Here is a 24,149-nt window from a genome sequence, read left to right on the forward strand (position 1 = left end):
TGTGTTGGTTATGATCCTTCCTCTTTCATTCTTGATTTTATTTATTTGGGTCCTTTCCTTTTTCTTTTTGACCAAAGTAGCTAGGGATTTATCAATTTTGTTATTTCTTTCAAAGGACCAGCTTTTGCTCTGTTCTACTGGTTTTGTTTTTGTTTCAATAGCATTGATTTCTGCTCTAATATTTATTATTTCCTGTCTTCTGTTGGTTTGAGGTTTTATTTGCTGTTCTTTTTCCAGCTCCTTAAGGCATAAGGTTAGATTGTGTATCTGAGATCTTTTGTCCTTCTTTAGGAAGGCCTGGATTGCTATATACTCTCCTCTTATGATGGCCTTTGCTGCATCCCAGAGGTTTTGGGTTGTGGTATTATTATTTTCATTGAATTCCATATACTTTTTAATTTCCTCTTTAACTTCTTGGTTAGCCCATTCATTCTTTAGTAGGATGTTCTTTAGTCTCCAAGCATTTGTTACCTTTCCAAATTTTTTCTTGTGGTTGATTTCGAATTTCATAGCGTTGTAGTCTGAAAATATGCACGGTATGATCTCAATCTTTTTGTACTTGCTGAGGGCTGATTTGTGTCCCAGTATGTGGTCTATTCTGGACAACGTTCCATGTGCACTGGAGAAGAATGTATATTATGCTGCTTTAGGATGAAATGTTCTGAATACATCTGTTAAGTCCATATGGTTCAGTGTGTCATTCAAAGCCATTGTTTCCTTGTTGATGTTTTGATTAGATGACCTGTCCATTGCTGTGAGTGGGGTGTTGAAGTCCCCTACTATTATGGTATTATTACCAATGAGTTTCTTTATGTTTGTTATTAATTGATTTATGTATTTGGGTGCTACCACATTTGGCGCATAAATGTTTTCAATTGTTAGGACTTCTTGGTGGATAGAACCCTTAATTATGATATAATGCCCTTCTCCATTTCTTGATACAGTCTTTATTTTAAAGTCTAGATTGTCTGATGTAAGTATGGCTACTTCGGCTTTATTTTGGTGACCATTAGCATGATCATCCCCTTACTTTCAATCTGAAGGTGTCTTTAGGTCTAAAGTAGGTCTCTTGCAAACAGCATTTTTTATCCATTCTGTTACCCTATGTCTTTTAATTGGAGCATTTAGTCCATTGACATTTAGAGTGAGTATTGGAAGATATGAATTTATTGTCATTATGTTGCCTGTAGAGGTGGAGTTTCTGGTGGTGTTCTCTGGTCCTTTCTAGTCTTGTGGTTTTTGGTCTTTCTTCCTTGTCTTTTCTCCCCTCAAAGAGTCCCCCTTAAAATCTCTTGCAGGGTGGGTTTAGTGGTTATGAACTCCTTCAATTTCTGTTTGTCTGGGAAACTTTTTATCTCTCCTTCTAGTTTGAATGGCAGCCTTGCTGGATAAAGAATTCTTGCCTGCATATTTTTCCAATTCAGCACATTGACAATATCCTGCCACTCATTTATGGCTTGCCATGTTTCTGTGGATAGGTCTGCTGCAAACCTGATCTGTCTTCCCTTGTAGGTTAAAGACTTTTTTCCCTTCCTGCTTTCATGAGTCTTTCCTTGCCTGAGTATTTTGTGAATTTGACTATGATATGCCTTGTTGATGGTCAGCTTTTGTTGAATCTAATGGGAGTCCTCTGTGCTTTCTGGATTTTGATGTCTGTGTCTTCCCCAGATTAGGAAAGTTTTCTGCTAGGATTTGCTCACCTAATCCTTCTACACCCTTTGCTTTCTTCATCTTCTGGGACCCCTGTGATTATGATATTGTTCCTTTTTAATGAGTTGCTGATTTCTCTAATTCCTAAATCGTGCTCTTTTGTCTTAGTCTCCCTCTTTTTTTTATGCTTCATTGTTCTCCATAAGTTTGTCCTCTATATCTCGGATTCGCTGCTCTGCCTCATCTGTCCTTGCCACTGTGGCATCCATTCGAGATTACAGTTCAGTTATAGCATTTTTTATTTCATCCTGACTAGGTTTTATCTCCGCAGAAAGGAATTCTAATCTGTTTTCAACCCCAGCTAGTATTATTATTAAAATTCTAAATTCTGGTTCAGACATCTTGCTTGTATCTGTGTTAAGACCCTGGCTGTCATTTCTTCCTGTTCTTTCTTTTGGGCTGAATTCCTTCATTTTGTCATTTTGAAAGAAGAAAAGGAATTAATAAGTTAAAAACTTAAAATTAAAAAATTGAAAACAACACATAAAAAATCAAATAAAGGATGCTATATCCTAGGTGTGTTCTGGTTTGGTTGTTGAAAGGAGCTTGATAGATTACAGAAAAAAGGGAAAGATGAGAAAAGAAAGGAAAAAAGGAAAATGATTGGAAATTTGAAAAAAAATGAATACAATGAAATAGAATAAAATGAAAGGATGGAGAGACTTGTGGTGTTCCTGAATAGTGAGGTTGGCCCAGATGGGCAGGGCTTACTGTAATGGCTCCATTCTCCACCAGATGGTGCTGCTTAGCTTACTGGGGTAGATTGTTGTGGAGTCTAGGGGTGTGTATGCACATGCACGGAAGGGGTGAAAATGGCATCACCCAGCTTCCCAGTCTCTACTATTAGAACTCTGTGCTCTGACCAGCAATCGTGTATCCCTCCTTTGTCTCCAGCTTCCATCCACTCCCCACTTTTACTGTCCATGACTAAGCCATCAGCTTGCCAGGCAGCACATCCCTCCTGAGTTTTATCTCAGATGCAGCTGTTTCCCATCCCCTCACTTCTGAGGGACTGCAGTCTTGCCCCGCTCAGACCTTTGGGGGGAGGGTCTCACTGAGCAAGGGCCAGGTGCCCACCTGTCCCCAGGAACATTCTCAAGACCATGCTGCTGCTGATGCCCAGAGACTGTGGCTGGGTGCCAACCCACCCCAGAGAAAGTTCACGTGATCATGGAGTGGCAGCGATTCAGGGATTATGGTACATCACAACACACATCTGGCACCAGACTTGCCATTTAACGTCCTTGTTCCAGCACCACCGAATGTGGTTGTTCTCTGGGGTCCACTGGGAACTTTGCCTGTGGGTTGGCTACCCTACATCTACCATATGTCCTTCCATCAGGAGAACCATCTCTCCTCCATGAGGCCTGATGACCCTGAGGACCTTGCTCTCTGCTCCTGGGGATTTGCCCTTCCCATGACAGCAACACCAGGTATTGAGTGGCAGAGTTTCAGGCTCTGCACTACCCCTGTTTTTAGAATCTTAATAGAATTTAAACCCTCTCCTTTCTCCTTTCTCCCTTTTTTGTTCAGTCCCTGCGGCTGTTCCACTTTTCCACTTTCTCTCCAGCTGCTTTCGGGGGGGGGGGGAGTGCTTTTCCCATATTCTTCTCCCACCCCATCTCTGTCCTCTTTCTGCATGCAAAAGCGGCTCCCTGCCCTCCGTGGCTTCTCTTTCCCCCAGTTCACCTCTCTGCGCCACATACCTGCTGAATTCTGTGGTTCAGATTGTGCAGATTATTGTGTTAATCCTCAGATAGTTTTCTAGGTGTGCAGGTTTAGTGTTGGTCTGGCTGTATTTCATGGATGTGAGACACACAAAAAAACTTCCATGTGTCATTTTGGCTCCTTCACCAAGAAATTTATTAACTACCAAACATTATTATAATTAAATGCTTAAACCAAGACTAAAGAGAAAATCTTAAGAGAAGTCAGAGAAAATACCACATTGTGTACAGAGGAACAAAGATGCAGATTACAGCGTATTTTTGGAAATGATGTAAGATGAAAGACAATGAAGGAATATATGTAAGTTACTGAAAGACAAAACTACCAACCTAGGCCTCTATCCAACAAAGCTATGTTTCAAAAGCAGAGGTAAAGTACTTTTTCCATGCGCACACAATTTGAACAAATTTATCAATAACTCACCTACACTATAAAAAATGTTAAAGAAATTCCTTTGAGCAGAAGGAATATGATGCAAGACACAAAGGAATGAACACCACCGGGAATGGTAATGGCATGGGTAAGGATAAGGAATTTTTTTTCATATTATTTAAACTTCTTTAAAGGACAAGTGGCTGTTTAAGGCAAAATAACATCAACATATTATGGTTTTTATAGAAGTACAATGTATCTGGACAAAGCACAAAGCCTGGAGAGAAATGGAAGGATAGTGTTGTAAAGTTCTGATACATCACATGAAATGGTATCATATCACTTGAAAGAAGACTGTGATAAGTTAAAGATACATACTGTAAACCCTAAAGCTACCACTAAAATAACAATACAAAGAGAACCAATAAGCCAATAAAAGAGATCAAATGTAATTGAAATACAGCATGCCCATTGTCTTGTTGCTTTGAATATTGCTCCAGAGAAATCAGAAGCCAGAAGGATCAGACAATTGGATTTGTCTGCTGTGATTGTTAAGAAATCTTTCAATCCGAAGATATATTTTATAATTTTCCCATATTATATCTTAGAACATTTTTATTGTTCCACTTATTGATTTTTCTACTCCACATCCATTCTTACTGGATCCTCACACTCTAGATAGATCTTCTTGATAACTACAGTAATATTTGTCTAATTTCTCTCCATTTGTGTGATTATCTCAAGACTTCCTCTATGTCAGGAACAGGGTTTTCAATTTCTTGTTGCTTCTAATTTATTTTTTATTCTGTATTGTTTCACAATCTGTGTCCTTAGCAAGATCCCTCTTTGTCTCTTTTGGCTGCTTCCTCACTTTGTCTTTCAAGGCTTGTTTCATTGAATTTAAAGACTTCCTAAATTCTTCTATAGCAATAGCCTTTGAGAAACTAGCTGAAATCCTCAAGATTCTGCAGAATAAAAATATTGTATATTTACTTTATAATTTCATTGGCTATTAGATTAAATTAAAAGCAAAATGGACCTTTTAAGTCCAGTACATTCATCTTCTTAAGGCCCTTTTATTTTAAAGTTAAGAAATAAAATACAATGTGTCTCCCTGGGGAATTGTGTCTCCCTGGGGAATAGGTTCATGCAGTACCCTATTTTCTCCACGGGAATAATATTAAAGCAGAGCTAAGGAGACAAGATCCCAAATAACCAAAAGGCACACAAAATGTTTTCAAACATCGTGATCAGAATTACTACCATCACTAACAGAATACAAATGGAAAGGCATAGGGACGCCTGGTTGGCTCAGCCGGTTAAGCAGTGGACCTCAGCTCAGGTCACAATCTCACAGTTCACTAGTTCAAGCCCTGCATCGGGCTCTGTGCTGGCAGTTCAGACCCTGGAGCCTGCTTCAGATGCTGTGTGTAGCTCTCTCTCTGCCCCTAGCCTGTGCTCTCTCTCTCTCTCAAAAATAAATAAACATCTAAAAAAACTTAATGGAAAAGAATCATGTAATGTGGTTTCTAAAAAATTGCAGTTTGTACTTTCTGATCTTATATTTTGAAATATTCCACAACCATTCCTGGCCCATAAAAGGCCAGACACATGACCTCTCTGTGTCCTTCATACTCTCCCAGTACATGATATCAAGCATTTCTGCACCATTGCTGTATTGAAAATAGTGAAAGTATTTTTTTAAAAGTCACAATATCTGAGTCTGCCTGGCACATATGGCTCAAAGATATTCCTGTGACTCCTTCCCTCATTGAGTGCTTCCTCAGCCACCATGAATAACCAGCTCTTCCCTCTATACCTGCCTACGTGTTCACACACACACACACACACACACACACACACACACACATGTCTGCATCTCAGGGCCCTCTAATTACTATTCTGATGACCCTAATTACTATCTGAAATTTCTTTTTTTTATATTTATTTATTTATTTTGAAAGAGAGGAGTGGGGGAGAGTGAACATGAAGTAGGGGCAGAGAGAGGGAGAGAGAGAATCCCAAGCAGGCTCTGTGCTGTCATCATGGAGCCTGACAGGAGGGCTCCATCTCACAAACCATGACAACATGACCTGAGCCAAAATCAACAGGTGGAGGCTTAACTGACTGAGCCAACCAGGTGCCCCTATCTGAAATGTCTTGTACTTGTATTGTTTACTTGTCTGTGATTTACCTCTGCCCTAAAGAAGAAATCTTGTCTGCCTAGTTTGATACCCTACCCCTGATCCCCAGCACCTAGGAGAGTACATGGCTCAGAGTGAGTGCTCATAAAATACTCGATAATTCAATGTTTAGATCAAATAGTTTCATGGTTAACTAGAGATGAGAGCTACCTAATTGTTTCTTAGCCTGGGATCTTCCTGTCAAATAGGAACCTTCAGAATATAGAGATGTTTCTTTGCCCTGGAAGCCAGACAGAGCAGAAGATTATGGAAAATATCTGGCTCAGCTGTTAGGTTGAACCCAAACACGATGTTTCTTTCCAGGCCTGAAAATCGACGGACACTGTCCAACACGATGTTATTGGCCATGATATCCGATGCATCTTGGATCTGTACTAAAAGATCAGATTCCCCATCGAGCTGAGATGTATTTCTTTTCCTCATTGCTCTTAGCAGCTTATCTTTATATATTTCCACTTCACTTGCTTTGCTGAAAAGCACAGCAATGTCCTTGGGAGAATAACCATTCCTAAAGAGAAAGTGGCATTTCTTTGCTACTTGGAACACCATATCTTCCATGTCCAAGTACTCCATAATCTCCACGTAGCCCGGAATACCCTGAGCCCATTCAGCTTTATGAACCATCTCCAGGGACGCAGGCGGGATGTTACATGGAGGATTTTCTCTGACCTCCTGCATTACTTCTTGTAGGTATTTGGCTATTGGATCTGCATTACGGATCACTCTGGTGAGCTCTTCTCTTGGATACTGGGCTGTGAGAGCAGGGAGGCCACTGGAGCTCAAGTGGGTAGTCTGAAAGTAGTCTAGAAAGATCCAGAGAATTCCTGGGCAATCCTTTTTTCTCTGAGTGATGGCTTTTGCCTTCTCATACCAGTCTCCATCCTCAGTGCGAAAATTCTGAGCTTCATCGATGATGATGTGCTTAATCTTTTGGAAGTCATTTTTCATGAAGGTTTTCCGGGTCACTGCCTGGCAGACATGTCTCTGGCTGAAAATGTAGAGAAACACAGTCAAGTTACCCCACTCAAACAAAGGAAGCCAATTATACTCTTAAACACATCTGGACCTAGTCATTACAATATGACTTTTCACATGCGAACTTAAAACCACACCAAAATTATTTTTAAAAAATCATTAGAGTTAGGCTGCATACCTCACAAAATTCTTCAGAGGCTGATTTTCACAGATGTAAAGAATATCATCTGGTTGACAGTGAAACACATTCCTGATCTTCTCCATTATCCTAAGAGCCAGGATGGTCTTCCCTGATCCAGGTAAGCCATGAACAAACAGCTCTCTAGTCATGCGAATGTTCTTTGAAAGCAACTCATACTGTTTATCTGTGAGGAGGCTGAAAACCTCAGAGCCCAGCTCTTCACTTAAGAAAGATCGGAATCCGAGCAAGACTATCACAAGGGACCGTAACAGAGCTTCCATGTGCTGGGTGGTCCTAAGGTTATAGGAGTTGGGGTAAATTTGCAAATCCAAATCATGAAGAGTCGTTGCTGTATTATCAGGATTCAGTAGGAAGATCAAGGGAGTGACACACAATTTCCCAGTGTAGCCACCTGTGTTCACCAGCGTCTGTTTTAAGACGCGGGCGACTGTCCTAGAGTAGCCCTTCCAGCTTGGGTCACACTCACTGAGGATAGTGTAGAGGCGTGGGGTGTTGTTCTGGGAAAGCAGAAGAGCATCACAGATGACTCCCTGCTTCTCTTGCAGACCCACGTCCACAGCCCAGCTTCGAGAGAATATCAATATTCCTTGAGAGAAAGAGCGCATTTCCTTATTTATTAAGTTTTTGAGTCCTTTATGTGTTGAGAACAGCTCCTTGTAGATGCTTTCTGGTGTATACACCATTCTGTCTGGTAATACTAAACAGGAAAAGAATTGGAATAAATTCGAGAATCTGCAAACAAGCTAGAATCATCATTATCCGTAATAGATTCAATCCACATTTGGGCCCAACCACGTGTCAGCATAAGGATGCATTAGTGATAGGAAATAAAACAATTCCCAGTCCAATGGAGATGATAAGTGACTGGCATAACAGAGACAAACAATAATTATACAAAGTGGTAAATGCAATGGGCAAGAAGTGCACAGAGCATTATGCAATCACCAAGGAGAGGGAGCCCTCAGGAAAAAAGAAAATGTGAAAGTCTTTCTGAAGAAGGAGACACCGGAGCTGCTTAAGGGATGGCTGTGAGTTAGCCCTCTGAAGGATGCGAGAATGGAGAGATAGGCAACAGGGGACTCATGAGTAAAGCACAAGACAAGAAACTCATGCAAGCACCTCCAAGTAGTTTGTGTTGTGATGTCTAAAGTGAAAGGCACAAAGGAGGAAATGAGGATGGAGAAAAAGGCCTTATGGTGCTATCTTAGCACCTGGCAACGCTGACTAGGGTTAACAACACTGTGTGATATATGTGAAAGTTGCTAAGAGAGAACGTAAATGTTCTCAACACACACACACACACACACACACACACACACACACACACACGTATGGTAATTATGTGAAGTGATGGGTATGTTAGCTAACTTTATTGTGGTCATCACTGTGTAATATGTACAGGTTTGAAAAAAATCATTTTGGGGGCTCCCAGCTGGCTCAGGTGGTGTAGCATGCAACTCTTGATCTTTGGGGTGTGAGTTTGAGCCCCGTGTGGGATGTAGAGATTACTTTAAAAAATGAAAGATTTTTTTAAAAATAGGGGAAAAAAAACCCATGCTGTACACCTTATATAGATGATGTTATATGCCAATTATGTCTCCATAAATCAGGAAGAAACACCTATCATCGGTTATAAACTATATGAGGTGTCCTACACGACATTTTGTGAAAGGCAAAATTATAGGGATGGAAAATAGATCAACGGCTGCTAAGGGTTAGGGATTGGAGAATTTTGACCACAAAGGGGCAGAATGAAGGGGCCTTTTTTGGGTGATGGAACTATTCTGTGTCTTTACTCTGGTGGTGGTTACATGAATCTATACCTTTAGAATTCTTTAAGAAAAAAGCCCATTTTATATATGTAAATTTTAAAAATTAATTTTTATAAGTATTTTTTAAAAAGATTCAGGTGTTTTATATGTATAAAAAGAGTTCTTGAAATTTTTGGCATCACAAGCCCAAATCGGGACTCTAACAAAATCTATGAACCTTCTCCCCAGGAAAAAAATAAACACAAAATTTAAATTTTAAATTCAGGGTAGATGGAAGACACAAGCATGAATCCAGATTTCTGTGATTGGCTGGATGGAGGATGGACTCTCCAATTCATAGACACAATGTGGAAGAAATGGCAGAAAAAGAATACTTCATACAGATTAATATTCAGAATATGCAGAACAAGTAGAAGATTGTCAGCATGGAAGACTGATTTTGGAAATGTTCAGTTTAAGATACCTGTGGTACATCAAGTATCCAGGAAGTAATCTGGACACACCAGTACCATTGGTCTGGGCTCAGACAAATACTAAAGTTATTTTCTATACAATGGACTAAACTAAGGGCTCCTCCTCCTCCTCCTATTTTAATCTAACATCATTTTCAAATTATTGAGCAATGATTTCAACTAAGTAAAGGAATAACATATAAACATAGGAAAGGTTAGTTCAAAACTACCTTTGGTTTTACATTAATACGATTATTAAGTAAAATGTTTGGAAATGGTATAATGTATATTTTAAAGCTAAGAGCTTTCCTAAATGCCAGCAATTCACAATCAGAAATTATTATCATATAAGGATCTCCTTTTAGTAATAAATTTAAACCTTTTAATTCTAGGATAGTTAGAATATAGTATTACACTAGTTTCGGGTGTGCAATACAGTGATTTCGCAATTCTATACATTACTCAATGCTCATCATAAGTGACTCTTAACGCCCATCACCTATTCCACCCATCCCCCACCCCTCCCCTCTCATAGTCACCAGTTTGTTCTCTATAGTTAAGAGTCTGTTTTTTGGTTTGCCTCTTTTTTTTCTTTGTTTGCTTTCTTGCTTAAATTCCACGTAGGAGTGAAGTCATATGGTATTTGTCTTTCTCTGGCTGACTTATCATTCTAGGAATAAAATTTGACATATATAGCAACAATATAGATAAAACCGAAACAATCAAGAGATGTAACCTATTTCACTGATTATAAGTGTACTTTAATATCTCTGAAATCAAGATACATCTTCTAATTTAATTGGCAATATTTTCTTTATTCGTGGTAAATAAAATAATAATACAATATTGTTTCCTTGGGTTTGATGAAATATAGTAAAAGAAGACTTTAATAAATGGCCAAACATCCCATGTTCACCTATGAGGAAATTCACTGTTGTAAAAATGACAATTCTTCCCAAAGTCATTTATCAATTTCATGTGGTTGCCATCACAATAATCTCCACGTGTCCTTTTCTTTTAGGTGGAACAAAATGATTCCAAGCTTCTTCTAGAAGAGAAATGCCATGATAATACCATTTGGTGGATTCTGGTCTATGTTTTGAATTACGATTTGGCAACGTTCACCGAAGGGTACAAGCAATTGTTACTACTTGGAATTTATCTTTAAGGAACACCTCAAGGCATTTTTAGAAAAATGTATATTGTAGCATTGTTGAAAATAGAAAAAAATTAGGTGTCATATAAAATTCCATCAAAGAAAGGACTGGTTAAAGAAGTGGGTAGCAGGGTAGTTTGCAAAGTTCTATTTTTTGACCTATGTGGTGGTTACACAGGTTTTGCTGTGTACTAATTATTCTTTTTTAAAGTTTGAATTTAGTTAAGTAATCTCTACACCCAACGTACTTTCTGTACGTATAGTATATTTTACAATAAAAGCAGCTAAAATTAGTAACATTTATGTTTAGGGATACTACGAAACACTACACAATCAATAAAAGAATTGGGTAAATCTATGAGTAACGTCATGACAAGACAGACTTATGTCACTCAGATTCAGCCTTATGCTTGTATATATTTGTAGTACATTCATTTTCACTGCTGAATAGTATTCCACTAGGTGAGTATACTACAATACGAATAGTAACCTAGAGCAGTCACGGGAATCTCTCCAATTTTAGACATCTCTTGATGCATATGTACACATGCTTCCCTAGAAACTAGAAAAAGTTACTGACTGGCATAATATCCAAATGACCAATTTAGTCTAAAGGGATCAACCCAATTTAATTCATAGCAGCAATGTACAAAAATCCTGATTAGGGGCGCTGGAGTGTCTCAATTGGTTGAGCATCCAACTCTTGATTTCTGCTTGGGTCATGATCCCAGGGTAGTGGGACTGAGCCCCGCACTGGGCTACATGCTGAGCATGGAGCCTGCTTGGGATTCTCTCTCTCCCTTTACTCTTCTCCCCGCTCACGTTCTTTCTGTATCTCGCTAAAAAAAAAAAGATTCTGATTACCCAGAACGTCTCCAACATCTGTTATTTCAGTTAAATAGTGTAGGATGGTATCTACTTGTGGTTTTGAAGTGCATTTCACTCATCCCGATAGCTTGAACAGCCCTTCCTAAGTTTATTGGACATGGTGTTTCCTTTTCGGAGAAATACATCTTTATAACTACTGTGTATTTGCCTACGGGGTGGTTTGTGCTTTTAACAAGTTTTGTAAGTTCTTTATATATTCTTGATACCAGTCCTTTGTCAACTGCATGGATTTCATAATCTTCAAGTTTGTCATGGATTCTTTCACTCTCTTTAAGGTATCTTTTGAGTAACATAAGTTCTTAATTTTAGTGTGGTGAAATTTATCAATCTTCTTGTTTAAGGTTAATATTTTTAGGTCTAGTGTAGGAAATCCTGTCCTACCTCAATGATGCAAAATTATTTGTGTACATCTACTAAAGTTTCAAGGGTTTGTTTCTGACATTTAAGTCCTTAAACCTTCTGGAATTGATTTTTTTTCTGTAATATAAATAGGAGTCCAGGGTTTTTTTCATATGAATGAACAACCAACATGTTCCAAAGCAACCAGACATGAATTACCTGGAAAGTAACATTTTTGCTGTGCTTCCAGACATTCAAAATTCTTATGAGTGCACACAGTCCTGCTGCGGGGTGTAGTGGATGACAAACTCAATGCAAGGACCATCTCAGAAAATCTGGAAAGATCTTAGGAAGTAAGAAGTAACAGTTCAATATGCAAAAATGCAGACTCCAAATTATAGCTAAGCTGTGTTGTAGTCTTTCACTTTGTCTTAGAACCCAAAGCCTTGGCCCACAGATCCTTGTGTATACATTCTGAGTCAACTCAAGAAAGTTTATTGATATCTTGGGCAGGGTGAGGTACTATATGGAGCAATAGTTTTCATTTTAATTGTATTCTATTGAAACTCATGTTTTATTTTTTAGAATGCTTACATTTTAAAAATACAATTAGAAAGTATAAAGTTTAGGGTGCTGGGTGGCTCAGCTGGTTAAGCATCCAACTCTTGATTTCGACTCAGGCCATGATCTCATGGTCATGAGATTGAGCCCCACATTAGGCTTCACACTGAGCATGGAGCCTGCTTGAGATTCTCTCTCTCTCTCTCTCTCTCTCTCCCCCCCCCACCTCACCTCTCTCCCCTGCTCATGTGCTCTCTCTATCCCTCTCAAAATAAATAAATAAAAATTTTTTAAAAAGAAGGAATGAAGTTCAATGGATACATATTTCTGAGAAGACTCTGAAATGTTCTTTATTTTTGTGGAATTTTGAAGATGTTACCATTAATTTATTTTGTCTAATTTCATCTTGGGCTTTCTTTTTCCAAGTGGGATGTACATCACCAACACTACTCTGGCTTATCATTCTTGGTGAGTAGCACATGTTCACTTTGAAAAGGAAAAGTAGGAAAGGAGAGAGCTAGCCACGGACTAGTTGTGTTTGGGTTCAGAATGGAAGAGGGGCGATGAGAAAGGGAGAATATTTATTCCAGGGACCAAGAACGGAAAGTGACAGTTGGGTTAAAGATGACACATATGTGCACGTGAAAAAGAATTTCCTGAATAATTAAAGGAGTTCATATTCAGAAAGGTAAAGAAGAGACTTCAAAATGAACACAAGAAAGGGAGTGAAAATAAAAATTACTAGGTCAGACAGCCCCCTGCACCAACCTCTGGTAGGTCTATTAGCCCAGGGCAACATCTTTTTGCTGAATGCAGGGTATTCAAGATAGGCAGAGGGAGTGAAGTGCAGTGACCTACCAACTGTATCTATCGGAAATCACAAATCAGGCATGTGCAATTAAGACAGTGCTTTTCTTTGCCTAGATCTTGAAATAATACCCTAGTTCCTCCCTCCTCACCTCTCCCCTTCTGTCCCCCCAAATGAACATTATAATCATTGTGGATTCTGCTCCCTGACCTGGGTCGGCTTCCATCATCCAAGCTATCCATTGCTTCGTGTCCAGCTGTTTCACACAATTGTCCTTCACCTGCCAGGAACTGGGCATCTTGGAAAACACTGCACAGCAAAATTGTTCCACCTTGACTGCACAGACATATCCATGAAGGGTCCCCTGATTGTGTACTTCAAGGAATTTGACAGCATATTTTATCTCATGCTTCTGTGTACAGAAATGATGGACAGGGAGATTCCTAATACAGGAATCAATACAAGCCTTCAACATGTCAAGATCTATTTTCTCCTTTTCACATCCAATGACTTCATGGGTCTCATCATGCACACCAAAAAATATATACCCTCCTTCAGTGTTTGCAAATGCAGAAACACAACTGGGGAGACTCTGGTGAAAGCACTGTGACTCCTCTGTTGAGAACATTTTAAATTCAACGTGGAGGGAATTAGTAAAGTTGAGCTTTTCTAGGTACTGAAGCTGAGTTCTAGCGAATACAGCAGCAGCTGAGGCCCTTATGTTATACTCGTTTCGCACACCAACCTGAACTTTGTGTGGACTTAATGAACTGGAATCAGTATTCCTAAGAGTCTGAGTTTTCCCTTTGAGGAATGCCAATGCTTCCTTAGAATCCATGACATCAGTAGATGCTCTGTATCTATAGCACAAATTGGAGCACAAGGTAGCGATTCGTACACCAGAGGCATCTGCGTTCCAGGATCTCACAAAAATCAAAAAGAGTTCTCCCTGCTGCATCTCATCTAAATAGCCTTTAAAAATTGAAGGCATCGTCAGGCCTACTCCATGGATTTCATAATTGTAGTCTTTGTTCTCAATCTCAGCCTTGACCACTCCGCCACCAGAATTCAGCAGAGCACATATTGCTTTCAAGATGTTTTTCCTCTGTTTTTTCCGCAATTCAGGATTCATTTCTTTCCTTTGTGTATCCCCAAGGATGATCTTTCCTGCATTTAAGACACATTCGGCAAAGTTTGTTTCCAAATCAACCTTGAGACTCATCTTCTCAGCACAGGTCCTTTTCCTACCCTGAAATATAAGAAACAGGAAGACAGAACGATTAGAAGAGGACAAGCATAGGGGAGGTGGGAAAACGGACACTTTGAGGCCACTCTTCTGAAGTTGGTCACTTCATTTATGCACACAGAATTTGAAGCCACTTTCGTGCATGAAATAAGTGCAGAGGCCAAGGGGAGGAGCTAAGTCTACTGGAAGCCCACTGCCCCCGAGAAATGATCAAGAGACTATTTTGACGCTGTGATTTTAGTAACTGTTTGTGCCATGATCTCTGAGTGGCAAAGTCTCCCAGATCACCTGCAGAAAAGTAGAAATTGTGCAAAGATACATGAGGACGGGGGCTGCAATGCAACCAGAAAGCTTTCACTGTCAGTGGTGTCCCCGGGGTGTGTTGATGTGTATTGATTTTCTCGGTGCTCCTTCTCCTCTCACTGAGACTGGGCTATTCTTGGATTGTTGCTATGGAACAGATCTTTAAGCTTTCCCTCGTTCAAGAAGTTCTCATCTCATGAAAACTTACATATATATATGTAAGTTTTACATATATGTAAGTATATACATATATAAGTATATACATATGTAAGTATATATATATGTAAGTATATACATATACACACACATACATAATTTATTAGAAACGGACAAATTATTGACTGTTTGGATCAACCCAGCTGGCAGGTTGAGGTGGGCTTTTGGCATTTCCTAAACTTTAAGTGACAACAGGGAATCTCAGAAGAGGTAAAGCTGAGTGAAAGTGTGCACACACCATCTTGACAACCACACCTCATGATGGAAGGGCAGTGTGAGGGATGCACATTTCTGCAGCTGCTTATCTTTAACTCTTTGGTAGCAGTTGAGTAAAAAGAAGGAGTGACTAGACCAACTCACACATAATTACACAGGTCTCCATCAAAAGACAGTTCTTTGTGAACCAAGATGTTCTGCTATCTCCTCATCCAGCTTCCTTCCTCAAAAACAAGTTGCAGGAAACCAAAGACAGAAACCCGAGAGAGAGAGAAGAAAACACAATCCATACTCTGAAAACTATAGAACACTAATGAAAGAATTTGAAGGGGACACAAAGAAAAGGAAAAGTTATCCATGCTCATGGATTGGAAGAACAAACATTGTGAAAATTTCTATACTACCCAAAGTAATCTACACATTTAATGTAGTCCCTATCCAAATACCAACAGCATTTTTCATAGAGCTAGAACAAAAAGTCCTAAAATTTGTATGGAACCACAAAAGACCCCAAATAGCCAAAGCAATCCTGAAAAAGAAAATTAAAGCTGGAGGTATCACGATTCTGGATTTCAAGCTGTACTGCAAAGCTATAGTCATCAAGACAGTATGGTACTGGCACAAAAACAGACACATAGATTAATGGAACAGAATAGAAAACCCAGAAATGAACCCACAACTATATGGTCAACTCACCTTCGAGAAAGCAGGAAAGAATATCCAATGGAAAAAAAAGACAATCTCTTCAACAAATGGTGCTGGGAAAACTGGATGGCAGCATGCAGTAGAATGAAACTTCTTACACCATAAACAAAAATAAATTAAAAATGGATGAAAGTCCTAAATGTGAAACAGGAAAACATAAAAATTCTAGAGGAGAACACAGGCAGCAACGTCTTTGACCACAACTGTAGCATCTTCTTACTAGACACATTGCTGGAGATAAGGGCAACAAAACCAAACATGAACTATCAGGATTTCACCAAGATAAAGAGCTTCTGCACAGCGAAGGAAACAATCAACAAAACTAAAAGGCAGCCTACCAAATGGGATAAGAAATTTACAAATGACATACCTGATAAACGGTTAGTACTCAAAATCTGTAAAGAACTTATCAAACCCAACCCCCAAAATACAAACAACCCCAGTTAAGAAATGGGCAGAAGACATGAATAGACTTTTTTCCAAAGAAGACACACAGATGGCTAACAGACACATGAAAAGATGCTCAACATCACTCATCATCAGGGAAACATCATCAGGGAAATACAAATCAAAACCATGACGAGATAGCAACTCACTCCTGTCAGCATGACTAAAATTAACAAGATACAACAGGTGTTGGTGAGGATGTGGAGAAAGGGGAACGCTCTTGCACTGTTGGTAGCAATGCAAACTAGTGCAGCCACACTGGAGAAAAGTAGGGAGTTTCTTCAAGAAACTAAATATAGAACTACCCTATGATCCAGCAATTGCACTATTAGGTATTTACCCAAAGGATACAAAAATACAGATTTGAAGGGCTACATGCACCCCAATGATTATAGCAATATGATCAACAATAGCCAAACTATGGAGAGAGCCCAAATGTCCATCAGCTGATGAACGGATTAAGAAGATATATATATATAGGGGCGCGTGGGTGGCTCAGTCGGTTGTGTCCGACTTCAGCTCAGGTCATGATGTTATGGTCCATGAGTTCAAGCCCCATGTCGGGCTCTGTGCTGTTAGTTCAGAGCCTGGAGCTTGCTTCAGATTCTGTCTCCCTCTCTCTCTTCCCCTCCCCCACTCACTCTCTGTCTCTATCAAAAAAATGAATAAACAGTAAAAAAAAATATTTAAATATATATATGTATATGTATACATATATGTAATGGAATATTACTCAGCCATCAAAAAGAATGAACTCTTGCCATTTGCAATGTCGTAGATGGAGCTAGAATGTATTACGCTAAGTGAAATAAGTCAATCAGTGAAAGACAAATACCTATGATTTCCCTCAGATGTGGAATTTAAGGAAAAAAAACAGAAGAACATATGGGAAGGAGGGGAAGAGAAGAGAGAGAAACAAACCACAAGAGACCCTTAACTGTAGAGAACAAACTGAGGGTTGATGGAGGCAGATGAGTAGGAGATGGGCTAGATGGGTGATGGAGATTAAGCAGGGCACCTGTGATGAGTACTGCATGTTGTATGTAAGTGATGAATTCTACCCCTGAAACCAATATTGCACTGTATGCTGACTAACTAAAATTTAAATTAAAAAAAAAGAAGCCAACACAGTCCTCTGGATGGGACCCCAGAACGACAGCTGTGGGGCAGGCCTAGAGGATCACTATCCAAAATGGGAACAAGTGGCTTCAGGCTTCAGTGGATGGACACTATACAACCAATGGGATGCTTCATGTGTTAGTCAGCTGAAGAGGTAGAGAGTTTGGGGCTGAATTAGTAATAGGGACTTGGGAAAACATGTAAATACAAATATAAGACAATAACTCTAAGAACAAAATGAAAAATAGTATCAAAAACCATACCTGTGGTAGATCCTGGGAAGATGGCGGCGTAGGAGGACGCTGGGCTCACCCCGCGTCCTGCCGATCACTTAGATTCCACCTACACCTGCCTAAAGAACCCAGAAAACCGCCAGAGGATTAGCAGAACGGAGTCTCCGGAGCCAAGCGCAGACGAGAGGCCCACGGAAGAGGGTAGGAAGGGCGGCGAGGCGGTGCGCGCTCCACGGACTGGCGGGAGGGAGCCGGGGCGGAGGGGCGGCTCGCCAGCCAAGCAGAGCCCCCGAGTCTGGCTGGCAAAAGCGGAGGGGCCGGACGGACTGTGTTCCGACAGCAAGCGCGACTTAGCGTCTGGGAGGTCATAAGTTAACAGCTCTGCTCAGAAAGCGGGAAGGCTGGAGGACAAAGGGAGGGAGAGCTGCTGAGCCCCCTGACGGCAGAGCTCAGCTTGGAGGGGAACAAAGGCGCTCGCCAGCGCCATCTCCCCCGCCCATCCCCCAGCCAAAATCCCAAAGAGAACCAGTTCCTGCCAGGGAACTTGCTCGCTCCGCGCAAACACCCAACTCTGTGCTTCTGCGGAGCCAACCTCCGGCAGCGGATCTGACTCCCTCCCGCTGCCACAGGGCCCCTCCTGAAGTGGATCACCTAAGGAGAAGCGAGCTAAGCCTGCCCCTCCTGCCCCCGTGCACCTTGCCTACCCACCCCAGCTAATACGCCAGACCCCCAGCACCACAAGCCTGGCAGTGTGCAAGTAGCCCAGACGGGCCACCCCACCCCACAGTGAATCCCGCCCCTAAGAGAGGGGAAGAGAAGGCACACACCAGTCTGACTGTGGCCCCAGCGGTGGGCTGGGGGCAGACATCAGGTCTGACTGCGGCCCCGCCCACCAACTCCAGTTATACACCACAGCACGGGGGAAGTGCCCTGCAGGTCCTCACCACTCCAGGGATATCCAAAATGACGAAACAGAAGAATTCCCCTCATAAGAATCTCCAGGAAATAACAACAGCTAATGAACTGATCAAAAAGGATTTAAATAATATAACAGAAAGTGAATTTAGAATAATAGTCATGGGGCGCCTGGGCGGCGCAGTCGGTTAAGCGTCCGACTTCAGCCAGGTCACGATCTCGCGGTCTGTGAGTTCGAGCCCCGCGTCAGGCTCTGGGCTGATGGCTCGGAGCCTGGAGCCTGTTTCCGATTCTGTGTCTCCCTCTCTCTCTGCCCCTCCCCCGTTCATGCTCTGTCTCTCTCTGTCCCAAAAATAAAAAAAAAAAAAAAAAAAAAAAAATAGAATAATAGTCATAAAATTAATCGCTGGGCTTGAAAACAGTATACAGGATAGCAGAGAATCTCTTGCCACAGAGATCAAGGGACTAAGGAACAGTCACGAGGAGCTGAAAAGCGCTTTAAATGAAATGCAAAACAAAATGGAAACAACGACAGCTCGGATTGAAGAGGCAGAGGAGAGAATAGGTGAACTAGAAGATAAAGTTATGGAAAAAGAGGAAGCTGAGAGAAAGAGAGATAAAAAAATCCAGGAGTATGAGGGGAAAATTAGAGAACTAAGTGATACACTAAAAACAAATAATATACGCATAATTGGTATCCCAGAGGAGGAAGAGAGAGGGAAAGGTGCTGAAGGGGTACTTGAAGAAATTATAGCTGAGAACTTCCCTGAACTGGGGAAGGAAAAAGGCATTGAAATCCAAGAGGCACAGAGAACTCCCTTCAGACGTAACTTGAATCGATCTTCTGCACGACATATCATAGTGAAACTGGCAAAATACAAGGATAAAGAGAAAATTCTGAAAGCAGCAAGGGATAAACGTGCCCTCACATATAAAGGGAGACCTATAAGACTCGTGACTGATCTCTCATTTGAAACTTGGCAGGCCAGAAAGGCTTGGCACGATATCTTCAGTGTGCTAAACAGAAAAAATATGCAGCCGAGAATCCTTTATCCAGCAAGTCTGTCATTTAGAATAGAAGGAGAGATAAAGGTCTTCCCAAACAAACAAAAACTGAAGGAATTTGTCACCACTAAACCAGCCCTACAAGAGATCCTAAGGGGGATCCTGTGAGACAAAGTACCAGAGACATCGCTACAAGCATAAAACATACAGACATCACAATGACTCTAAACCCATATTTTTCTATAATAACACTGAATGTAAATGGATTAAATGCACCAACCAAAAGACATAGGGTATCAGAATGGATAAAAAAACAAGACCCATCTATTTGCTGTCTACAAGAGACTCATTTTAGATCTGAGGACACCCTTAGATTGAGAGTGAGGGGATGGAGAACTATTTATCATGCTACTGGAAGCCAAAAGAAAGCTGGAGTAGCCATACTTATATCAGACAAACTAGACTTTAAATTAAAGGCTGTAACAAGAGATGAAGAAGGGCATTATATAATAATTACAGGGTCTATCCACCAGGAAGAGCTAACAATTATAAATGTCTATGCGCCGAATACCGGAGCCCCCAGATATATAAAACAATTACTCATAAACATAAGCAACCTTATTGATAACAATGTGGTCATTGCAGGGGACTTTAACACCCCACTTACAGAAATGGATAGATCATCTAGACACACGGTCAATAAAGAAACACGGGCCCTGAATGACACATTGGATCAGATGGACTTGACAGATATATTTAGAACTCTGCATCCCAAAGCAACAGAATATACTTTCTTCTCGAGTGCACATGGAACATTCTCCAAGATAGATCATATACTGGGTCACAAAACAGCCCTTCATAAGTATACAAAAATTGAAATTATACCATGCATACTTTCAGACCACAGTGCTATGAAGCTTGAAATCAACCACAGGAAAAAGTCTGGAAAACCTCCAAAAGCATGGAGGTTAAAGAACACCCTACTAAAGAATGAGTGGGTCAACCAGGCAATTAGAGAAGAAATTAAAAAATATAGGGAAACAAACGAAAATGAAAATACAACAATCCAAACACTTTGGGATGCAGCGAAGGCAGTCCTGAGAGGAAAATACATTGCAATCCAGGCCTATCTCAAGAAACAAGAAAAATCCCAAATACAAAATCTAACAGCACACCTAAAGGAACTAGAAGCAGAACAGCAAAGGCAGCCTACACCCAGCAGAAGAAGAGAAACAATAAAGATCAGAGCAGAAATAAACAATATAGAATCTAAAAAAATTGTAGAGCAGATCAACGAAACCAAGAGTTGGTTTTTTGAAAAAATAAACCAAATTGACAAACCTCTAGCCAGGCTTCTCAAAAAGAAAAGGGAGATGACCCAAATAGATAAAATCATGAATGAAAATGGAATGATTACAACCAATCCCTCAGAGATACAAACAATTATCAGGGAATACTATGAAAAATTATATATCAACAAATTGGACAACCTGGAAGAAATGGACAAATTCCTAAACACCCACAGTCTTCCAAAATTCAATCAGGAGGAAATAGAAAGCTTGAGCAGACCCATAACCAGCAAAGAAATTGAATCGGTTATCAAAAATCTCCCAACAAATAAGAGTCCAGGACCAGATGGCTTCCCAGGGGAGTTCTACCAGACGTTTAAAGCAGAGATAATACCTATCCTTCTCAAGCTATTCCAAGAAATAGAAAGGGAAGGAAAACTTCCAGACTCATTCTATGAAGCCAGTATTACTTTGGTTCCTAAACCAGACAGAGACCCAGTAAAAAAAGAGAACTACAGGCCAATATCCCTGATGAATATGGATGCAAAAATTCTCAATAAGATACTAGCAAATCGAATTCAACAGCATATAAAAAGAATTATTCACCATGATCAAGTGGGATTCATTCCTGGGATGCAGGGCTGGTTCAACATTCGCAAATCAATCAACGTGATACATCACATTAACAAAAAAAAAGAGAAGAACCATATGATCCTGTCAATCGATGCAGAAAAGGCCTTTGACAAAATCCAGCACACTTTCTTACTAAAAACCCTTGAGAAAGTCGGGATAGAAGGAACATACTTAAAGATCACAAAAGCCATTTATGAAAAGCCCACAGCTAACATCATCCTCAACGGGGAAAAACTGAGAGCTTTTTCCCTGAGATCAGGAACACGACAGGGATGCCCACTCTCACCGCTGTTGTTTAACATAGTGCTGGAAGTCCTAGCATCAGCAATCAGACAACAAAAGGAAATCAAAGGCATCAAAATTGGCAAAGATGAAGTCAAGCTTTCGCTTTTTGCAGATGACATGATATTGTACATGGAAAATCTGATAGACTCCACCAAAAGTCTGCTAGAACTGATACATGAATTCAGCAAAGTCGCAGGACACAAAATCAATGTACAGAAATCAGTTGCATTCTTATACACTAACAATGAAGCAACAGAAAGACAAATAAAGAAACGGATCCCATTCACAATTGCACCAAGAAGCATAAAATACCTAGGAATAAATCTAACCAAAGATGTACAAGATCTGTATGCTGAAAACTATAGAAAGCTTATGCAGGTAATTGAAGAAGATATAAAGAAATGGAAAGACATTCCCTGCTCATGGACTGGAAGAATAAATATTGTCAAAATGTCAATACTACCCAAAGCTATCTACACATTCAATGCAATCCCAATCAAAATTGCACCAGCATTCTTCTTCAAACTAGAACAAGCAATTCTAAAATTCATGTGGAACCACAAAAGGCCCCGAATAGCCAAAGTAATTTTGAAGAAGAAGACCAAAGCAGGAGGCATCACAATCCCAGACTTTAGCCTCTACTACAAAGCTGTCATCATCAAGACAGCATGGTATTGGCATAAAAACAGACACATAGACCAATGGAATAGAATAGAAACCCCAGAACTAGACCCACAAACGTATGGCCAACTAATCTTTGACAAAGCAGGAAAGAACATCCAATGGAAAAAAGACAGTCTCTTTAACAAATGGTGCTGGGAGAACTGGACAGCAACATGCAGAAGGTTGAAACTAGACCACTTTCTCACACCATTCACAAAAATAAACTCAAAATGGATAAAGGACCTGAATGTAAGACAGGAAACCATCAAAACCTTAGAGGAGAAAGCAGGAAAAGACCTCTCTGACCTCAGCCGTAGCAATCTCTTACTCGACACATCCCCAAAGGCAAGGGAATTAAAAGCAAAAGTGAATTACTGGAACCTTATGAAGATAAAAAGCTTCTGCACAGCAAAGGAAACAACCAACAAAACTAAAAGGCAACCAACGGAATGGGAAAAGATATTTGCAAATGACATATCGGACAAAGGGCTAGTATCCAAAATCTATAAAGAGCTCATCAAACTCCACACCCGAAAAACAAATAACCCAGTGAAGAAATGGGCAGAAAACATGAATAGACACTTCTCTAAAGAAGACATCCGGATGGCCAACAGGCACATGAAAAGATGCTCAACATCGCTCCTTATCAGGGAAATACAAATCAAAACCACACTCAGATATCACCTCACGCCAGTCAGAGTGGCCAAAATGAACAAATCAGGAGACTATAGATGCTGGAGAGGATGTGGAGAAACGGGAACCCTCTTGCACTGTTGGTGGGAATGCAAATTGGTGCAGCCGCTCTGGAAAGCAGTGTGGAGGTTCCTCAGAAAATTAAAAATAGACCTACCCTATGACCCAGCAATAGCACTGCTAGGAATTTACCCAAGGGATACAGGAGTACTGATGCATAGGGGCACTTGTACCCCAATGTTTATAGCAGCACTCTCAACAATAGCCAAATTATGGAAAGAGCCTAAATGTCCATCAACTGATGAATGGATAAAGAAATTGTGGTTTATATACACCATGGAATACTACGTGGCAATGAGAAAAAATGAAATATGGCCTTTTGTAGCAACGTGGATGGAACTGGAGAGTGTGATGCTAAGTGAAATAAGCCATACAGAGAAAGACAGATACCATATGGTTTCACTCTTATGTGGATCCTGAGAAACTTAACAGAAACCCATGGGGGAGGGGAAGGAAAAAAAAATAAAAGAGGTTAGAGTGGGAGAGAGCCAAAGCATAAGAGACCGTTAAAAACTGAGAACAAACTGAGGGTTGATGGGGGGTGGGAGGGAGGGCAGGGTGGGTGATGGGTATTGAGGAGGGCACCTTTTGGGATGAGCACTGGGTGTTGTATGGAAACCAATTTGACAGTAAATTTCATATATTAAAAAATAAATAAAAATAAATAAATATTAAAAAAATAAAATAAAAACAATAAAGTCTACATTTGTTTGGGAAAAAAAAAAACCATACCTGTAACCGATTACATGGCATAGCTATAAACAAAATGACAGTCATAATATTATCAACTCTGAATATTGTTCTGACCGGAAATGATGACGTAATCATACTGGCAGGATGTAGGGAGAAAAGGGGTAGTGAAATGTGGAGGAGGGAGGTCATTATCTCCAGAAACAGACAGCATTTAAGGTGGGGGCGGGGGGGAGGTGTGTAAACATAAGCATGTTGTTTAGA

The 24,149-nt window shown here is 40.3% G+C and overlaps 1 protein-coding gene across 8 annotated transcripts in view; it reads right to left on the reverse strand.

Moving 5' to 3' along the window:
* Positions 1-3,548: 3,548 nt before the first annotated feature.
* LOC109251945 (schlafen family member 5-like) overlaps positions 3,549-24,149 on the reverse strand; it is a 28,569-nt gene continuing 7,968 nt past the window's right edge. For 3 of the 8 annotated variants that reach the window (XM_053892700.1, XM_053892699.1, XM_053892697.1), the window contains 5 exons: positions 15,845-15,988; positions 13,378-14,416; positions 12,018-12,143; positions 7,168-7,888; positions 3,549-7,002 (listed from right to left, as the gene is read on the reverse strand). In XM_053892700.1, coding sequence (XP_053748675.1) covers positions 6,195-7,002; positions 7,168-7,888; positions 12,018-12,143; positions 13,378-14,389 — 2,667 coding nt within the window. In that variant the 5' untranslated portion in view covers positions 14,390-14,416; positions 15,845-15,988 and the 3' untranslated portion in view covers positions 3,549-6,194. Of the gene's footprint in view, positions 7,003-7,167; positions 7,889-10,209; positions 10,464-12,017; positions 12,144-13,377; positions 14,417-15,844; positions 15,989-24,149 lie in introns of those variants that run through there. The other 5 variants (XM_019423960.2, XM_019423962.2, XM_019423959.2 and 2 more) reach the window with 3 other exon arrangements.

The sequence above is a fragment of the Panthera pardus genome, unplaced genomic scaffold (assembly GCF_024362965.1).
Source record: "Panthera pardus isolate Hobbes unplaced genomic scaffold, ASM2436296v1 HiC_scaffold_3, whole genome shotgun sequence".
Classification (NCBI taxonomy): domain Eukaryota; kingdom Metazoa; phylum Chordata; class Mammalia; order Carnivora; family Felidae; genus Panthera; species Panthera pardus.